Raw genomic sequence first — 21717 nt, forward strand, 5'->3', positions numbered from 1 at the left:
CTAAGTGTCCCTAATGTATCTGCTTCTACCACCAACCCGGCAACACATTCCATGCACCCACTATCCTGTGTGTAAAAAAAAGCTACTTCTGATATCATCCTTATTCAATCACCTTAAAATTCTACCCCTTCATATTAGCCTTTTCCACCCCAGGAACATGTCCTTGGCTATCTACTTGATCCGTGCCTCATCATCTTGTACACCTCTATCAAGTCACCTCTCATTCCCCTTTGCTCCAAAGAAAAACCCTAGATTGCTCAAGCAATCCCCATAAGACATGCTCTCTAATCCAGGCAGCATCCTGGCGAATTTCCTCTGCACCTTCTTTGAAACTTCCACATTCTTCCTATAATGAAGCGACCAGAACTGAACACAATACTCCCAAGTGTAGTCTAATCAAAGTTTTATAGAGCTGCAACATTACCTTACAGCTCTTGCCATCAATCCCTTGAGTATCAAAGACCAACACACCGTACACCTTCTTTCCCACCTTATCAACTTGCATGGTAACATTGAAGAATCTAAGGACGTGGATCCCTTCTGTTCCCCCATACTGCTGAGAATCCAGCCATTAGCCCCGTACTCTGCCTTCAAGTTTGACCTTCTGAAGTGTAGCACTCATACTTTTCCAAACTGAACACTTCTCAACCCAGCTCTGTATGCTAATAATGCCCTGTTGTAACCAACAACCTTCTACACTATCCACAACTCCAACCTTCGAGTGATCTTCAAATTTACTAACTTGTCCTTCTACTTCCTCATCCAAAATAAAAGCATAATTGGAGTATTGTACTTTTAAAAAGCTCTTACGAGGTTAATGGGAAAAGAGCTGCATCCACTAACAATAAAACCCAACCTACTCTCCATGTTTTAAGTCTGCAGTGGAGGAGTACGGGATACCGAGGTCAATGGGGCTAAAAGGTCTGTAAGATGGTACTACTTATCTAGATGCATCACTGCACAAGACCACAAGAAATTGCGGCGTGTTGTGGATGCAGCCCAGTTCATCCCACAAACCAACCTCCCCTCCACAATACCCACTGCCTTTGGAAAGCAGCCAAAAGTCAAGGATCCCTCCAACCAATGGTTGTCTTCTTCACTCTCCTGTCTGAAGACTCAAAAGTCTGAGAGAACACATATTCAAGGACAGCTTCTATCCATTATTGTCAGAACTTGAACAGATTTCTCATATGCTGGACAAAGGACTCTTGGTCTTCCAAATCTACCTCATTATTTTCCTTCCACTTAGATGAGACTGCAATTATATATTCTGCAGTCTGCTTTTGTAATTATGTGTGGCACGATCTGCCTGGATGAAAGGCATCTAGTCTGGAATGTGTCCATTCACATTAGCCAGCGACTTTTTCTTCATGATGCCAATTTTATAGGGTTACTTGTCTCATGGGTGTTTACAACCCATATAATGGACATTTCACAAAGCATGTCAAATGGGTCTCCAACATGAAACATAGAAACATAGAAAATAGGTGCAGGAGTAGGCCATTCGGCCCTTCGAGCCTGCACCGCCATTTATTATGATCATGGCTGATCATCCAACTCAGAACCCAGCCTTCCCTCCATACCCCCTGACCCCTGTAGCCACAAGGGCCATATCTAATTTCCTTTTAAACATAGCTAATGAACTGGCCTCAACAGTTTGCTGTGGCAGAGAATTCCACAGATTCACCACTCTCTGTGTGAAGAAGTTTTTCCTAACCTCGGTCCTAAAAGGCTTCCCCTCTATCCTCAAACTGTGACCCCTCGTTCTAGACCTCCCCAACATCGGGAACAATCTTCCCGCATCTAGCCTGTCCAATCCCTTTAGGATCTTATACGTTTCAATCAGATCCCCCCTCAATCTTCTAAATTCCAACGAGTACAAGCCCAGTTCATCCAGTCTTTCTTCATATGAAAGACCTGCCATCCCAGGAATCAATCTGGTGAACCTTCTTTGTACTCCCTCTATGGCAAGGATGTCTTTCCTCAGATTAGGGGACCAAAACTGCACACAATACTCCAGGTGTGGTCTCACCAAGGCCTTGTACAACTGCAGTAGTACCTCCCTGCTCCTGTACTCGAATCCTCTCGCTATAAATGCCAGCATACCGTTCGCCTTTTTCACCGCCTGCTGTACCTGCATGCCCACTTTCAATGACTGGTGTATAATGACACCCAGTCTCGTTGCACCTCCCCTTTTCCTAATCGGCCACCATTCAGATAATAATCTGTTTTCCTATTTTTGCCACCAAAGTGGATAACTTCACATTTATCCACATTAAATTGCATCTGCCATGAGTTTGCCCACTCACCCAACCTATCCAAGTCACCCTGCATCCTCTTAGCATCCTCCTCACAGCTAACACTGCCACCCAGCTTCGTGTCATCCGCAAACTTGGAGATGCTGCATTTAATTCCCTCATCCAAGTCATTAATATATATTGTAAACAACTGGGGTCCCAGCACTGAGCCTTGCGGTACCCCACTAGTCACCGCCTGCCATTCTGAAAAGGTCCCGTTTATTCCCACTCTTTGCTTCCTGTCTGCTAACCAATTCTCCACCCACACCAATACCTTACCCCCAATACCGTGTGCTTTAAGTTTGCACACTAATCTCCTGTGTGGGACCTTGTCAAAAGTCTTTTGAAAATCCAAATATACCACATCCACTGGTTCTGAGTTCCAAACTGCCCCTCAAAACCAACACCAGTTCTTAATAAGCTCTTGTGTAAAGCCAATTTAACTGAGATATACCTATATACTTGATCTCAGATCTTTGACATCCCTGGAGCTGAAGGACCAGAAATACTACGTGGTCACACGATTGTTAACTAAAGTGTTATCAAAAGGTATGGAAAGGGAACATATGCATTTTCCATTCCTGGAGTTGAAGTTACATGAGATAGCTCAATACAAGAATTTTACCACAATATTTTGTTTTGATGTATATTAATCTAAAATAATTCTAAACAGTTTAACGTGCCTATACTATCTTGGGTTGCTATGTTCTGCTTTTGGAAGCATTTGAGTGGGAATACCATTCATTCTCCAGTTAAAGCCTTTAAAGAAATTAGAAGTTAACTATTAGGCCAAAGCACCCAACTCAGACACAGCAAAGATGCAAGTTCAGTTCATAAAAAACATTCAATGGGCCATCAACTTTTATAAGCAATACATCACCAGACATTAATAATAAGCACGGTACAGTGAAAAATCTGAACTTAATAGTGAACACATCAGACAGCAAATAATGAAAAGGCTCAGGGTCATAATACTGTTTTCACAGATAAATGCGCCACTCTGAACTTCCACTATAATCTCATCCACAAGCTCTGAAATACAAAATTGCTTTTTCAGGAGTTTATTTTATTAAGAAACTGAACAAAATACAGTCTTTTTTTTCCATATGTACAGTACATACAACATAATTCTACAATTTGTATTTGCTCACCAAGTCTACAGTTATTCACAACAAAGTAGTGCATAAATTGTATATACTTCAGAAAATTGGGTTGGTAGCTTTGTACTTTAAAATAAACAATGAAAATGAGAGAAAAATAAACATCATCTCAGTCAAACCACAAGATAAAACTGCTCTATTAAACCCCATGGCAAACGTACAGGATGCTTCTAATATCACATTCGAATAGAAGACACTGAAGAGACACCAGCGGACAGAAGGAAACAAACCACGCTAGGACCCATATTCGAAAAATAGCCCAATGCCTATATGGGGCTCTGTACACAAGGTATTGCATAAACTTAAGAATATAGGTCTGTGAGCATCAATTCGGATGAGACAGCAAAACAAAAAAGAACTGAAGCACCAAAATGGGTTCAACACCCTTGTAAAATTGGAAGTCTCTTCAAAAGTACATACATTTCAAAGTCTTTGCACAATTATTTCTTATTTGCAATCTTCAAGTTCACAACTTAACAACATTTAATCAAAACCATAGCTAGTTATGAGATAGCACAAGACAAATTAGCAAGGGCTGCTCTAGATCTTCAAACAGGTCTGTTTTAGTGACTTACAAATTCTAAAAAGCCCAAGTTTTCATACCTTATTAATTGTATTCCAAGGGATCATGGCAAAAAATGATTGTAACTTATTTGAAATGATTAGGACAAGACAGAGGCACCTCATACTGCACTAGTAACAAAATAATAAGCCCATCTGTCTCATGTACAGTAGCTATAATAAATGCTTCTCCACACACTTGTATAATTCCACAAACACCGGAAAGGAAACTGATCAATAGCCTGTCTGAAATACTGAGAAATATTAAAACCTCTTTCCTAAGACGTGATTGGTGTACTTAAAAAAAATATCATTTCAGGATTCTCCACTATGGCCGGACATAACAGAAAATTCATTATTGAAATCGGATCTTTTTAAAAAGTCAAAGTAAAAGTTAGAAAAGAGAATAGAATACATAAAGCACATCCAAACATTGATTTTAAAGAGTATCGTTATCCACTACAGAAATATTTACTGTTACAGTCAGAGATATACAAATTGGAATCCGGTATACAGAATTATATTGATCTTGGCTAGGTATTTGTTATGGATAGAAAAGATGACAGAATTGTTGTTGAATGCAATAATTTATGAGTTCTAATGAAGATCAATTGAGAATAGTCGCTGGATATACAGATTGGAATATAGCATACAGAACTTTACTGATATCAGATGGTACTTGTGATGTGGATAGGGAAAGAGAGAGATCATGAAATTGCTGTGATAATAAAATGGTTTTCAATGAAGATAAATTCACTAGACCTGCACATTCACTTAATGGCTACTATCTCATTGCATTCTTCAAAATGTAAATAATAATCAGCCATTTTATTTTTAATTCTTTGGGGAAGGAAAATCCTAAAAAAGATAGCCATGGGTTGCAGCAAGACATTAAAATCCTTGAATGGATACAGGTGTAGACTAAACATCAAGAAAATTTAAAAATCAGAGGTACAAAGGGACTTGGATGTCCTCGTACAGAATTCCCTAAAGGTTCATTTGCAGGTTGAGACAATGGTAAGGAAGGCAAATGCAATGTTAGCATTTGTTTTGAGAGGACTAGAATATGATGCTAAGGCTTTGTAAGGCATTGAGGCATTGATCAGACTGCACTTGGGAGTATTGTGAACAGTTTCGCGTCCCTTATCTAAGAAAGGATGTGCTGGAATTGGAAAACATCCAGAGGAGGTTCACGAGAATAAGTGAAATGAAAGGGTTAACAAATGAGAATGATGGCTCTGGGCCTGTACTCGCTCGCGTTTAGAAGATTGAGGGGGGATCTCATTGAAACCCATCGAGTACAGAAAGGCCTAGATAGAGTGGATGTGAAGAGGATATTTCCTATAGTGGGTGAGTCTAGGACCAGAGGCACAACCTCAGAATAGAGGGGTGACTATCTAAAACAGAGATGTGGAGGAAGGTCTTCAGTCAAAGGGTGGTGAATCTGTGGAATTCATTGCCATGGATAGCTGTAGAGATCAAGAATATTTAGACAGGGAGAAGGCAGGAGAATGGGTTGAGAATAATAATAAATCAGCCATGATGGAATGGCAGAGTGGACCTGATGGTTGAATGGCCTAAATCTGCTCCCATGTTTTATGGTCTTCAAATCATTTACATTCAACCTTGCTAATAAAATATTGAATAATGGTAACAGACCATCAGGTCTTACGATTATCAAAGATAACAAGAAAAGGTGGAATTATTAACCTACAACAAATTCACTTTGTAACTTAATACAAAAGTTATGTGCACATTGGAAAGAAGATAGGGGACAATATTAAGGGAAAATATAAATTATTTACTAAGTCTGAGCAAAGGCAAATTTCCAGAAAATGCAATTGGCTAAACAGGGAATTACATCATGCATTACGTAATCACTGCATGTTTAGTCTCTGAAATGATCTGCAAAACCTTGCTACATTAAAAACAGCGCACAAATTTGGCGGATTACAGAGATGTACAATACCCAATGCATCAACCAGGGTATCTGGAAGGGAATTTGGTACCTTTGGTCTCAGTGGAATTGCATTTACCTGCCAGGAACAGTTAAAGATAATTGTCTTGTAAAATACAATGAAGTGGTTTTAATCAATTGCATAAACATAAGAGCGGATCTTTAAATGGTGCATTTATGATTTTTTTCTGTACATCAATTATACCCAGTTGATTACACGTGGATTCCATTAAAGTTTAAGAAGAAAAACAAGGTAAGACTTGGGTACAGCCCTTTCAGCAATGCAGAGTTTGTAATCAAAACATTTAGTAATGCATTCTGTATTTCTGCTGCTAGTGTCCAATGTTCAGAGTTTATTTTCTTTGATCAATATGCTTGGTTTTATTTTTTTTTCTGGCCTTTTGTGTGCTTTAATAACATGAAAGAGGGAGAAATTAAACAAGCAGTAGCATGCTTTGGGATTTCATCCTCAGGTCAAAGAGAAATATTGAGATCAAACAATGGAAATTATCTAGTATCACTGGACTGAAGCTCTAATGAAAACAACTTCTTTCAATGTTGATGTGCACGAGACAGCAACAGCATTTTGTATACAAAGTCTGGTCAAAGCAGATTTTAAAAAAACTGTCCTACTGTACATTATTTTGATTTCAGCTATCACACCCACATTTGTCAACTTGGTAGCTATCAAAAAAAATTGCCAACAATTTTATTGTCAATTGAGCGGTCAGGGAATATTAATGTGATATTGATATCAAGCTGAGCAGAGTGATTACTAGGAACTGAAATGCCTTGATTGTGCTTCCTTTTTCACATTTTGGATTTTATAGGCAGATAGCTGCCAGAAACAGCAATGGATTTTTCCATCAATTAAAACCCTGTTGCGTACGTACTGATGAAGATGAAAAACTATTGTGCCAAGAATAGTTGAAACAGCAACACCAACAAATACTACAAGACATATTTAGAAATACAAAGACGCTTGCCTTCCAACACACTTAATTCACCGGCAGTGCCCAATAAACACTTCAATATTATGGCAAAGAGGAATATTTTGCATGGGTAATTGTGCAACTTTGACTACTGGCACTTGTTACAGCAATGCAATTAAATACTTAATTACAACTGACCATTTTTGTACTGAACACATTCCTTCCCAACTCATTTTCCAGGCTTCGACTGATGACTCTCACAAAAGAAATTTCTTTTTAAATGGAATCAAAAATGAATATAATCCATTGAGAACATACAGCACTGCAGTTTTCTTATGAAAATCAGGCCTGAACATTCTAAATGCAAATAATTTAGAAGGAATTTCAGGACTCTACAGGATATATAATATCTTTACATTATTGAAGACTTATCCAAATAGACAGATCTGTAAATTACTTAACACCACTTGGTTATTTTTAAAGCTTAATAATTCACCTTTTGTAAATACAATTTTGTTCCAATAGTTTTCTCTTCTGAACTTGGCAATAGCAATTTCTTTTTAAAGGCCCCTTGATCAGATCAACAGTTGGGAACTGGAATTAAAGTCATCTAAATTCTCTTCAACAAAGCATCATTTCAGTCCTGACTAGGCTTTAGTTTTCTTGCTTTTCATCTATTTCAGGTTCAATGAATCCTTAAAATTCAGTGCTTTTATTTTACAAAATGAAGTACTGAAACTTGGTTTATTTCAATGTGCTGAAGAAGTCCACTTTAAACTAAAAAGCAGGAACTCACTTTAGAGAATATTGATTCGACCAGATTTCCATTGGAGCATTTCGCTTAAAATAGGCCAATATCTGCCCTCTACTAACTTGCTTCGCTCTAGTCCTTTAGAAAAATGGGGAGTTAATTGTTTCAGTATGTTGCATATGAGCTAACATTTAAATTTTGGACTAAACTAATAACCAGTTTATTGCTCCTCAGGTCTGCACTAAGTGAATTTCAAGCTTTTCTACATGCAATATCAGAGCTGACAAAAGGCGAAGCCTAGACAGAATTAATTTACAACCAAAGTAAGTTTGTCTGCTGTATTTATTTTTTGTCTTCCAAATCCACACTGCCAGAGCAAGAGCTACAGTAACTTATTTTGGTTTCACATCACCATTTCAGCAGATTTGATTTAAAAAACAGAATGACTCTTCCCTATTGAAGGAATGAAATCTGGGATTACAGTTCAGGGAAAACATTTAGTCCTGCAATGGCTTGGGGTCAAAGAATGGGTCTATATTATGCAAATATATTTTCTTTGAGGTTTCAAGGAAATTTACAGATCAAGAACAAAAAAAAATGGATTGCCTCATTTAAATGCTTAGTTTTAAAAAAGCACAACATGGGCATATTATCTTTTGAAACCCTCCCAAAATGTATTACATTTTATCTTTTTTGCCTACTTAAAAGATAGACAATTGCAAACAGCAAAGTAGGCAGAATAAATATCAGTTAACACAGCTATAGTGTTGACAGCTAAGCATATTTACAGTGAGTCACAGAGGCATAGAACACTAGGCATTGAGTGGGCAACAAAGGAGAAATAATGGCCGTGATAGTGCAATGCTAACTAGGTTGCGCTCAATATTTCAAAGTAATGACAAGAAAAAAGTCATAGAAAACAGCACAATAAATATCAAACTGTGTTCAATCAGACAGAGCAAAATAAATTTCTACATCTATTGGTCAGCTACTGAACTTGGTATGAACAAGTGAATTTTAGCTAACAATTTAGTAGTCCCCCAATTATAAAGGCAGCAATTTTTTCACCCAGAAACAGAATTTTTATAACTCTAGGCCGGTTAATTTAAATGTTTAAATTTAGTATAAATGCTTATGAAATTTAAAATTGGACATCTTATTGAATCTAATATTTCTCTTGGGTGTTCACAAAATTCTATAACTGACTCCTGAAGCAATGCCCCTTATAGGCATCAAGTGCAAATGATTTCCAGCAAATACAAATGATGGTTTGTCTCTGAACATTGTTTTTAATAACCTTTAAAGGAACAATACATTCAGTTGTATATGTAGGCTGTAATCCTTTCTACAAAAGAAAATTCAAGCTAACAGCATTTGGAAACACTGAGGAGCCAAGCCAGGTCAAGGAATTTCATTTGCAAAAACTTACCTATGCATAAGTGCCTTTTCCTCCAATGAAAGAGAATTTTATAAAACCGAATTAATTACCCTTTACCCTCACAAAACAATTGACAAATTCTGCTAATTTCTTTCAGCTAGATAATTAAAACATCAACGACATGAAAAATTGATTGAGGCAGAAAGTAATAAAAAATAGCTGCAAGCTGCTAGCCTTAAATACAGTCTAAATCAAATCAAATACTTTAAATATTGTCATGTAACCTCTTAGGTCACTAGACAAAAAAACTATATTGCAGAGCAGTAACAGGAATGCAATGCCTGCCAAGTTAATTATCAGAAGCTTCAATGAAACTTCTACCTTTATATCAGACAATTGTTAGCCTCATGGACTGTACAAGCACTAAATTCACAATATGTAGATAAAGGAAAACACAGCAGATAAATACAATATTGGAAATTTAATATAAAATAACAGTTTGCCATATATATATATATATATAGCGCAAAAGATCCATTGAATGCTTTGGTTTCAACTCAGATGCCTTAATCAGCATTTATCTGTTAGATGGTGGCCAACTAGTCCTGTGCGCTGAGCAACACACATCAAAGTTGCTGGTGAATGCAGCAGGCCAGGCAGCATCTCCAGGAAGAGGTACAGTCAAACATTCCTTTCAAGTAAAACTTAACTTTAGCCAACTCGTAACATGCTGTTCCAATCTCACTGTGGAACAATTTGAGACAACTCTAATTTTTCATAGAACATGCACAACTTTAAACTTATTTTCGTCTGATGAAGCCACAACTATCCAACAAGACCTTTATAATCTCTTTGGTTAAAACCAGTGATTTTGGTACTGATCATTAAGGCTTTGCTGTGACATTTTCATTCCCAATCCTCACCCCCACACTCAGTTTTCTAAACACAATAAAACAGTGTTTTCCAACATTAACAACTGATTAATAGTAATGAAAGAGTTTGGGAAAGTAACAAACATTTGAGTTGTAGGATACTTCCATGAACTTAGTGGCAAAATAGTGTACACAGAAGATTTAAACCAAATCACTTAAAAGATTATGTAATCAGAAAAGTCGGCAATATTTTATCACTTTGCTTAGTTACCAGTGTAACTCTTAGTGCTTTGAACAGAAACAACTGCATTAAGTGAATGTTTCTTCCTGTTGGTATTTCCATCAATATTATGTATAAATGTTCTAATTATGATTAGCCTTTGGCAAGGGACATTGAGGTCAGGTTAACCAAAACAAAATTATCAGTGATAATATGCTTTGGTTAAAATGATTGTTAAATTGCCAAGAAATCTTAATGAGGATTGCTCAGTGAAGAAGGTGCAAGGCTGAACTAACGCACTGTATCTGATAGGAAAGGAAGGATATTGATGGGTAGAAGAAACAACTGTATTGTACAAGCTGGGAGAAAACCTTAATTAAGCAAAAGGCTTGCCTACAGATTGTCTTACAACTGAAACCATGATAGTGTTGGAAGCTTTTCTTTTAACTTAACTTTCAACACTGCTAAAACTACAATCTTAGACCAGACATATGTTCAGGCTGAGATTCAAGAACCTATTTCTTAACAAATTTCTTATCTGCAAAATCAACCGAAAGCAACCATGTCAAGAAAATTAAGACTCGCTAACAGCCTTCCAATCTATAGGAGGAAATCAGATTTTTACATGGCACAAGATGTTTGTCAGAGGCAAGTGCAACCATAATGCAAAAAGTCTTCATTCAGTTAGTCAGTTTCATTGATACACTCCTAACCCAATTAAGTATTTCATTGAAACTGTGGGAGGAAAAAAATGTACAACAATCTTTTACCTCAGAATGAAAGTGTTTTACCTCAACGTAGTCTAGAACACCAGCAGCATACAGACAACAATCCAAACACTGAGGTCAAGTACCATGATCAAGAACATTTGCAAGCAAAAACCTTCAAGAAAGCCATTGTCAATTAACAAAGATTGCTTTTCACCTTGGCTATTTCCATGTGAGAAATTGAAAAGTAAATGTAATGAAAAGGCAAAAATATTACAAATATGTAGATAATCATTGTACAAAGTTGTACATTTCAGAAACTTTCCTTGGTGCAAAACAACTTCTATAATCATGGGATAAGATTCCTGAAGGCATAAAAGATTTTAAATGGTTTATCTGAGAAGCTATCAAAAATCAAAGTATTGTGACAAGGTTCCCATTCCCACACAGCATTGCAATCAATCTTTGGTAGCTGAGCTGGATTTTTTTTCCGAAAGCACGATTTGCTTCAAAGCATCAGTTTTACATATTTCACAACCTGATGTGGTAACAAATGACTAAACTTTATTCATTATGCCTGATGTCATGAAAAAAAGACTGAGAACAAACACAATGTGCAAGAAATAACTGGACAAACAAAATTAGATGTCAACTACAAGAAAGGGGTATGAAGGCAACAAATTAAGAATCCAGATGAACCAACAATGATCAACATAATGCAAATGTTTTACATATTATTCAACATGTGAGATTTTGTAATTATTTTGAAGGGAACACCTAGCGCTCTTCTAATTTAGTAAAAATGGACAGCACTGAATCTGTTGTAGTGGAAATACTTTTTTATCACTGGATTTCTACAGCAAAGCATTTCCTTTTCGTAACCGCCTTTTTGTGAACATATCTCATTTCCAGAGGAAATTGTTTAATGCCACGCATTTTTCAGCAGCCTATATCACAAGAGGTAAATATTAATAAATTGCAAAAAAAAAGGCGCTTCTTTCACAGCAAAACTGAACTCACGCCAGGTAATTCTTTGGAAACTGGCAACTGTGCATCATACTCTTCACTAGCTACAACAGAAAGGGAGAAGTGCTTACGACTATTACTTTTGTAAGCAATTGCTTAACAATAATCTCTTGACAAGAGAAAAAGGCTATACTGGGTCTTTCACACCTTTAAACCAGCCTGTTTAACAACAGCCATTTTGAAAGCCGAATATTTTTGTTTGACTACACAAACAAAGGCAGCAAAATAGGGAGAATAAAGTTAATTCCTTTGTAAATGGAACAGGAACTTCAAAGTGCAAACTAAAATAGACAGTAGAAGGGAGTTATTCTGACGTCAAAAAGCAACTAAATTATTCTCTGCCTTCCCAGAATTCCAGAGTCAGCAGCCCCACAGGGAACATGATGCACAGTACTGAGATTTATTCAAAGTAAAAAGCAAAGCTACAATTCTGAAGCATTATTAATATTGCTGTAAAGGGCAAAGAGAATCAGATCTGACATTACAACAACACCTTGATGTTGGATTGATAAACTTACATGAACATAGACAAAAATGCTGCTGTGAAAATCAGTTGAGATCACTACAGTATCACTCCAAGAATCAGGCTAGACATTAAGAGTTCCAACTGTGTGTTTATATGGACAGTCACATGGCAGGATTTATTATTTAATCTCAAAATAGTTTTAAATATTTACCAAGGCAAATGACTTAACACATATGGGAAGCAAACCCATATTTACATAGCCAGCATCTGTTCCAACCCAGTTTTTAGAAGGTGGCATGAAAACACCACTGAAACTGGACACAAATCAAAGACTAGAAAGGTGGAGGTGTGTTACATAAAACACCTTTGCCAGCCAAAACCATAATCCAATCTAGCGAGTATAAAACAGGAGATTAGATCTGTGATTGACTTCTTCTTCAGCCAGTATCCAGCAAATACTACGGAGCTACAGTGTGATGAGGTCAACCAGATTGCCTTTTGGAGGTGTCATGCTGTCAGGAAAGAAGTTTACCAGTGTATCAAACAACAGAGTCCTCTGGGCATAATTCTGATCGACATCTAAAAAACCTGTTGGGAGATTTTTTTAAAAAACACATCAATACCAGAGCAATGTTGTGAAATTTCAAACTCAAGAGATAATTACTTAAGAGCAACAAAATATAACACTAAACAGAAACAAAACAAAAAAAGGGACAACATGGGTCATATTAAAAACATACTAAGACAATATCAAACTTGTTTTTAACAGATCTTTGTGCCATGCACACTCTTTATTTTCTGACTCCAACAATTAAAAGATTTATTCAAAAAAAGAATTCCCATTTAAAAACTTTACAGGAGCAGTTTTAGAAAAAACTTAAATTCTACACCTGAAATAAACTACAGTAAAATAATTAGCTGGATCTCTTAACGAAGCTGCTAATTAGCTAAGTGGAATCCATGTCCTTTACTTGTTCTATAAAAAGTACAAATTAGAAGTCCACAGCATAGCAAAAAAATTCTTTGAAAGCTTTTCATCTTTTAATTAAATTCCTTCAAGCTCCAAAGCCTGGTGAAGGGATCTTGTGCCACAACCTAATTCCAATATTGCATTAAAATCTCTTAACGCAATGGATTAATGTAATCTTTTGTCAAAATCAATAAGAGGAAAAACATTCAAATTATTTATTTTATTTTGCCTCTTAATATATGCCACACAATTTGCTGAATACTTACATCATTGTTACTAATTTTAGATTTTCTGAATTCAGAGCTCAAGACCGTTACATCTCAGTTATGAGACTGCTCTATGAAGCAGAACATTCCTGAAACAGCAGTATTCCAATTTGAAAATATGTCCCTGCATGCCAACTATAATTCTTTGGGAATATTATGCATTCATAATTCTGTAAATATTATAAAACGTGGAAAATTGGAGAAAAAAAGCAGGTCCATCATAGAGTAACAATGCAACGTAATGAATGCAAGAAACGGCCAAGAACAACTATTGACAGTCTGATAACATTCACTCTTTCCAAAAAACGTGGGCAACACCCTATCTGCGTCACTACAGTTCATTAAAAGGTCAAGATGAGATCACATGCAAAGAAAGTATGTGAGCAGTTGAAATCATAAGCATGTGTCAGGCGAGGAGAGTGGGGCAGTCATTTCAACCGGGGAGGATCTGTCAAAACCCTGGGATGGGACTCCCACAGGTGGGTTTTCTGATTCTAGAAATAGATTCAACACTGTTTGGAAACTAGATAAATTGCTAACTAACCTACAAACCCCATTTCCAGAAAAGTTGGGATATTTTCCAAACTGCAATAAAAACAAAAATCTGTGATATGTTAATTCACGTGAACCTTTATTTAACTGAAAAAGTACAAAGAAAAGATTTTCAATAGTTTTACTGACCAACTTAATTGTATTTTGTAAACATACAAGAATTTAGAATTTGATGGCTGCAACATACTCAACAAAAGTTGGGACAGAGGCATGTTTACCATTGTGTTACATCACCTTTCCTTTTAATAACATTTTTTAATCGTTTTGGAACTGAGGATACTAATTGTAGTAGATTTGCAATTGGAAATTTTGTCCATTCTTGCTTGATATAAGACTTCAGCTACTCAACAGTCCATGGTCTCCGTTGTCTGATTCTCCTCTTCATGATGTGCCATACATTTTCAATAGGAGATAGATCTGGACTGGCAGCATGCCAGTCAAGCACACGCACTCTGTGTCTACAAAGCCAGGCTGTTGTAACCCGCGCAGAATGTGGTCTGGCATTGTCCTGCTGAAATAAGCATGGACATCCCAGGAAGAGACGTCGCCTTGGTGACAACATATGTCTCTCTAAAATCCTAATATATGCCTCAGAGTCAATGGTATCTTCACATACATGCAACTCACCCATGCCGTGGGCAATGATGCACCCCCATACCATCACAGATGCTGGCTTTTGCACCTTTCGCTGATAACAATCTGGATGGTCGTTTTCATCTTTGGCACGGAGAACTCGACGCCCGTTTTTTCTGAAAACTAGCTGAAATGTGGACTCATCTGACCACAGCACACGGTTCCACAGTCCTTTGATCCATCTGAGATGAGCTCGGGCCCAGAGAACTCGCCAGCGTTTCTGCATAGAGTTGACGTATGGCTTCCTCCTTGAGTAATACAGTTTCAAGTTGCATTTCTGGATGCAGCGACGGACTGTGTTGAGTGACAATGGTTTTCTGAAGTACTCCCGAGCCCAGGTGGCTATAGTTGTCACAGTAGCATGACGGTTTCTTAGGCAGTGCCGCCTGAGGGCTCGAAGATCACGCGCATTCAACAGTGGTTTCTGACCTTGCCCTTTACGCACTGAGATGTCTCTGAATTCTCTGAATCTTTTCACAATATTATGTACTGTAGATGTTGAAAGACCTAAATTCTCTGCAATCTTGCATTGAGAAATGTTCCTTTTGAACTGACTAACAAGTCTCTCATGAATTTTGGCACAAAGGGGTGAGCCAGGACCCATCCTTGCTTGCAAAGACTGAGCCTTTGATGGACGCTACTTTCATACCCAGTCATGATACCTCACCTGCTACCAATTAGCCTGCTTAATGTGGAGTCTTTCAAACCAGTATTACTTGAATATTCTGTGCGCTTTTCAATCTTATTTTAACTCTGTCCCAACTTTTGTTGAGTGTGTTGCAGCCATCAAATTCTAAATTTGTGTATATTTACAAAATACAATTAAGTTGGTCAGTAACTATTGAAAATCTTTTCTTTGTACTTTTGTCAGTTAAATAAAGGTTCACGGGAATTAACATATCACAGATTTTTGTTTTTATTGCATTTTGGAAAATATCCCAACTTTTCTGGAAATGGGGTTTGTATTTATACTATGGTGATCTTCCTTTTCACAGTATTTCATATAAACCTATCTTCATCCATTGTTTTCTGCCCAGTAATATACTTATCCAGCCCGGCTCTAAAGGGTCTTCAACCTAAAATGTTAGCTGTTTCTCTTTCATCCAATTGTATCTGACCTGCCAAGTGGTTCCCAGCATTTTATTTTTAATTCAGAGTGTCAGCTTCTGCACTTTTTGATTTTCATTTACATTCAACCAGCATTCACTGAAACCTACATACAAATACAACATACTCATAGATTACATATTGTCACCATGCACCTAAATTATAAAAATATTCTACACAAAATAGATCAACGGTGTATATACAGCAATAAAGTTTTTCAGAAAACTTACCCAATGGGATGAAGTCTGAACCAGATCTGAAGAGTGCTTGAGCCAATAACTGAAACTTGGGAATAGAAGTAATAAATTAATATATTGATGCAATAGCAGTAATTGTTAAAATACCCATATATTAAAAAACTGGCAATAAATGGAAACCTATGGGATCACCAATTCTATTCTGGAATAATACAGTTTCAGCTGGTTTCAAAAAAGGGATTAAAGTTCTTAAGCATATCATGTAAAGGAGAAAGACAGATACTAGAGAGTACCCCTGTGGCTGTCGCCCTTAACCCTAAGTACTCCTATTTGAGTACGGGGGGTGCGGGGGGGGCCTACCTGGGGAAGCAAAAGTGGCCACCTGATGGTAACAGTGAGAAAAGAGCATGCCCTGGGTGCTGAGGGTCCTTAATAATGGACGCTGCCTTTCTGAGACACTGTTCCTTGAAGATATCCTGGGTGCTTTGCAGGCTAGTATCCAAGTTGGAGCCGACTAGATTTACAAGCTTCTGCAGCTTCTTTCAGTCCTGTCCAGTGGCCCCTCCATACCAGACAGTGACGCAGCCTGTCAGAACGCTCTCCACAGTTAAACTAAAGAAGTTTTTGAGTGTATTTGTTAACATGCCAAATCTCTTCAAACTCCTAATAAAGTATAGCCACCTTCTTTATAACTGTATCGATATGTTGGGACCAGGTTAGATCCTCAGAGATCTTGACACCCAGGAATTGAAACTGCTCACTCTCTCCACTTCTGATCCCTCTCTGAGGATTGGTATGTGTTCCTTTGTCTTTCCCTTCCTGAAGTGCACAATCAGCTCTTTCGTCTTACTGACGTTGAGTGCCAGGTTGTTGCTGTGGCACCACTCCACTAGCTGGCATATCTCACTCCTGTATGCCCTCTCGTCACCAGCTGAGATTATACCAATAATGGTTGTATTGTCAGCAAATTTGTACATGGTATTTGAGCTATGCCTAGCCACACAGTCATGAGTATATAGAGAGTAGAGCAGAGGACTGAGCACACACTCCTGAGGTGCGCCAGTGTTGATCGCCAGCAAGGAGGATAAGTTATCCCCAATCCACATAGATTGTGATCTTCCGGTGAGGAAGTCGAGAATCCAATTGCAGAGGGAGGTACAGAGGCCCAGGTTCTGCAACTTCTCAATCAGGTATGTGGGAATAATGGTATTAAATGCTGAGCTGTAATCAATGAACAGCATCCTGACATAGGTGTTTGTGTTGTCCAGGTGGTCTAAAGCCGTGTGGAGAGCCATTGAGATTACATCTGCTGTTGACCTACTGTGGCGATAAGCAAATTGCAATGAGTCCAGGTCCTTGCTGAGGCAGGAGTTCAATCTAGTCATGACCAACCTCTCAAAGCACTTCATCACTGTCGATGTGAGTGCTACCAGGAGATGGTCATTAAGGCAGCCACATTATTCTTCTTAGGCACTGGTATAATTGTTGCCTTTTTGAAGCAAGTGGGAACTTCCGCCCATGGCAGTGAGAGGTTGAAAATGTCCCTGAATACTCCTGCTAGTTGGTTGGCACAGGTTTTCAGAGCCTTACCAGGTACTCCATCAGGACCTTCCACCTTGCGAGGGTTCACACTCTTTAAAGACAGCCTAACATCGGCCTCCAAGACAGAGATCACAGGGTCATCAGGTGCAGCAGGGATCTTCACAGCTGTAGTTGTGTTCTCCCTTTCAAAGCGTGCGTAGAAGGCCTGAGTTCATCTAGTAGTGAAGCATTGCTGTCATTCATACTATTGGGTTTCGCTTTGTAGGAAGTAATGTCTTGCTGACCCTGCCAGAGTTGCTGTGCATCCAATATCGCCTCCAACCTCGTTCAAAATTGCCTCTTCAACCTTGAAATAGCCCTCCGCAAATCATACCTGGTTTTCTGGTACAGGTCTGGGTTGCCACATGAATGCCACAGATCTAGCCTTCAGCAGATGACGAATCTCCTAGTTCATCCACGGCTTTTGGTTTGGGAATGTACAGTAAGGGTAGGGAAAGGAAGAAGGCAGTAGTAATAGAGGACTCTATAGGTAGGGGGTCAGACAGACGATCCTGTGGACTCAGGAAATAAACATGGATGGTAGTTTGCCTCCCAGGTGCCAGGGTCCGGGATGTTTCTGATTGCGTCCACAATATCTTGAAGTGGGAAGGTGAACAGCCAGAGGTCGTGGTACATATTGGTACCAACGACATAGGTAGGAACAGTAAGGAGGTCCTGAAAACAGACTACAGGGAGTTAGGAAGGAAGTTGAGAAGCAGGACCTCAAGGGTAGTAATCTCAGAATCACTGTCTGTGCCACATGACAGTGAGTAGAGGAATAGAGTGAGGTGAAGGATAAATGCGTGGCTGAGGGATTGGAGCAGGAGGCAAGGATTCAGATTTCTGGATCATTGGGACCTCTCTTGGGACAAAAAGGATGGGTTGCAGTGGAATCCGAGGGGGACCAATATCCTGGCAGGGAGGTTTGCTGAGGCTATTGGGGAGAGTTTAAACTTGAATTGCTGGGGGGGGTGGGAACCGAACTGAAGAGACGAAGGAAGGGGTGGTTGGCTCACAAATAAAGAAAGCTTGGAAACAGTGTGAGAGGGAGGATAGGCAGGTGATAGACAAGGGATATGGTTCAGACCAATGGTTTGAAATGTGTCTTTTTCAATGCAAGAAGCATCATGAACAAAGTGGATGGATGAGCTCAGAGCGTGGATCAGTACTTAGAGCTGTGATGTTGTGGCCATCACAGAGACTTGGATGGCTCTGGAGCAGGAATGGTTACTTCGAGTGCCAGGCTTTAAATGTTTCAGAAAGGACAGAGAGGGAGGCAAAAGAGGTGGGGGGCACAGTACTGCCAATCAGAGATAGTGTCACAGCTGCAGAAAAGGAGGAAGTAATGGAAGGATTGTCTACTGAGTTTCTGTGTGGAAGTTAGGAAAAGGAAGGGGTCAATAACTCTACTGGGTTTTTTTTTATAGACCATCCATTAGTAACAGGGACATCGAGGAGCAAATAGGCAGATAGATTCTGGAAAGGTGTAATAATAAACAGGGCGGTCGTGGTGGGAGACTTTAATTTCCCAAATATTGATTGGCATCTCCCTGGAGCAAGGTGTTTAAACGGGATGGAGTTTATTAGGTGTGTTCAGGAAGGTTTCCTGACACAATATGTAGATAAGCCTACAAGAGGAGAGGCTGCTCTTGATCTGGTATTGGGAAATGAACCTGGTGTCGGGTGTCATGTGTCTCAGTGGGAGAGCATTTTGGAGAGAGTGATCACAACTCTATCTTCTTTGCCATAGCATTGGAGAGGGATTCGAACAGACAAGTTAGGGAAGCGTTTAATTGGAATAAGGGGAGATATGAAGCTATCAGGCAGGAACTTGGAAGCATAAATTGGGAACAGATGTTCTCAGGGAAACGTATGGCAGAAATGTGGCAAATGTTCAGGGATATTTGCTACATAGGTACGTTGCAATAAGACATGAAAGGATGGTAGGATACAGGAACCGTGTACAAAGGCTGTTGAAAATCTAGTCAAGAAGAAAAGAAAAACTGACAAAAAGATTCAAAAACACAAGGTAATGATAGAGATCCAGAAGATCAGGAAGGAGCTTAAGAATGAAAATTGGAGAGCCTGAAGGGTCCATGAGAAGGCCTTGGTGGGCAGGATTAAATAAAACCCCAAGGCATTCTACAAGTATGTGAAGAGCAATAGGATAAGACGTGAGAGAATACGACCAATCAAGTGTGACAGTGGAAATGTGTGTACGGAATCGGAGGAGATAGCAGAGGTACTTAATGAATACTTTGCTACAGTATGCACTATGGAAAAGGATCTTGGCAATTGTAGGGATGACTTGGGAAGTGTATGGCAATATACTATGGTAGACGAAATGAAAGGCTTGACTATTTTCTAAATGGAGAGAAAATACAAAAAACTGAGGTGTAAAATTATTGGAGAGTCCTTGTGCAGGATTCCCTAAAGGTTAATTTGCAGGTTGAATCTGTAATGAGGGAGACAAATAAATGTGATGATACCATTAATTTCAAAAGAACTAGAATATAAAAGCAAGAATGTAATGTTCAGACTTAAGCACTGGTGAGGGCCTCATCTGGAGTATTGTGTGCAGTTCTGGGCCTCTCATCTTTGAAAGGATGTGCTGAAACTGGAGAAGGTTGAAAGGAGGTTCAAAGGTATGAGCAGGATTAAGTAGCTTGTCATATGAAGAGAGTTTGATGCCTCTGGGCTTGTATTCACTGGAATAGAAAACATAGAAAATAGGTGGAGTAGGCCATTCGGCCCTTCGAGCATGCACCACCATTTATTATGATCATGGCTGATCATCCAACTCAGAACCCTGCACCAGCCTTCCCTCCATACCCCCGATCCCCCTAGCCACAAGGGCCATATCTAACTCCCTCTTAAATATAGCCAATGAACTGGCCTCAACTGTTTCCTGTGGCAGAGAATTCCACAGATTCACCACTCTCTGTGTGAAGAAGTTTTTCCTAATCTCAGTCCTAAAAGGCTTTGCCTTTATCCTCAAACCGTGACCCCTCGTTCTGGACTTCCCCAACATCGGGAACAATCTTTCTGCATCTAGCCTGTCCAATCCCTTTAGGATTTTATACGTTTCAATCAGATCCCCCCTCAATCTTCTAAATTCCAACGAGTACAAGCCTAGTTCATCCAGTCTTTCTTCATGTGAAAGTCCTGCCATCCCAGGAATCAATCTGGTGAACCTTCCTTGTACTCCCTCTATGGCAAGGATGTCTTTCCTCAGATTAGGGGACCAAAACTGCACACAATACTCCAGGTGTGGTCTCACCAAGGCCTTGTACAACTGCAGTAGTACCTCCCTGCTCCTGTACTCGAATCCTCTCGCTATAAATGCCAGCATACCATTCGCCTTTTTCACCGCCTGCTGTACCTGCATGCCCACTTTCAATGACTGGTGTATAATGACACCCAGGTCTCGTTGCACCTCCCCTTTTCCTAATCGGCCACCATTCAGATAATAATCTGTTTTCCTATTTTTGCCACCAAAGTGGATAACTTCACATTTATCCACATTAAATTGCATCTGCCATGAATTTGCCCACTCACCCAACCTATCCAAGTCACCCTGCATCCTCTTAGCATCCTCCTCACAGCTGACACTGCCGCCCAGCTTCGTGTCATCCGCAAACTTGGAGATGCTGCATTTAATTCCCTCATCCAAGTCATTAATATATATTGTAAACAACTGGGGTCCCAGCATTGAGCCTTGCGGTACCCCACTAGTCACTGCCTGCCATTCTGAAAAGGTCCCGTTTATTCCCACTCTTTGCTTCCTGTCTGCTAACCAATTCTCTATCCACATCAATACCATACCCCCAATACCGTGTGCTTTAAGTTTGCACACTAATCTCCTGTGTGGGACCTTGTCAAAAGCCTTTTGAAAAGCCAAATATACCATATCCACTGGTTCTCCCCTATCCACTCTACTAGTTACATCCTCAAAAAATTCTATGAGATTCATCAGACATGATTTTCCTTTCACAAATCCATGCTGACTTTGTCCGATCATTTCACCACTTTCCAAATGTGCTGTTATCACATCTTTGATAACCGACTCCAGCAGTTTCCCCAC

At 39.1% G+C, this 21717-nt stretch overlaps 1 protein-coding gene across 6 annotated transcripts in view; it reads right to left on the bottom strand.

Moving 5' to 3' along the window:
- Window positions 1-6221: 6221 nt before the first annotated feature.
- mkln1 (muskelin 1, intracellular mediator containing kelch motifs) overlaps window positions 6222-21717 on the bottom strand; it is a 186064-nt gene continuing 170568 nt past the window's right edge. For 5 of the 6 annotated variants that reach the window (XM_063073055.1, XM_063073058.1, XM_063073054.1 and 2 more), the window contains 2 exons: window positions 16086-16140; window positions 6222-12915 (listed from right to left, as the gene is read on the bottom strand). In XM_063073055.1, coding sequence (XP_062929125.1) covers window positions 12794-12915; window positions 16086-16140 — 177 coding nt within the window. In that variant the 3' untranslated portion in view covers window positions 6222-12793. The other variant, XM_063073057.1, reaches the window with a different exon arrangement.

Source organism: Mobula hypostoma, chromosome 20 (assembly GCF_963921235.1).
Source record: "Mobula hypostoma chromosome 20, sMobHyp1.1, whole genome shotgun sequence".
Taxonomy (NCBI): Eukaryota; Metazoa; Chordata; class Chondrichthyes; order Myliobatiformes; family Myliobatidae; genus Mobula; species Mobula hypostoma.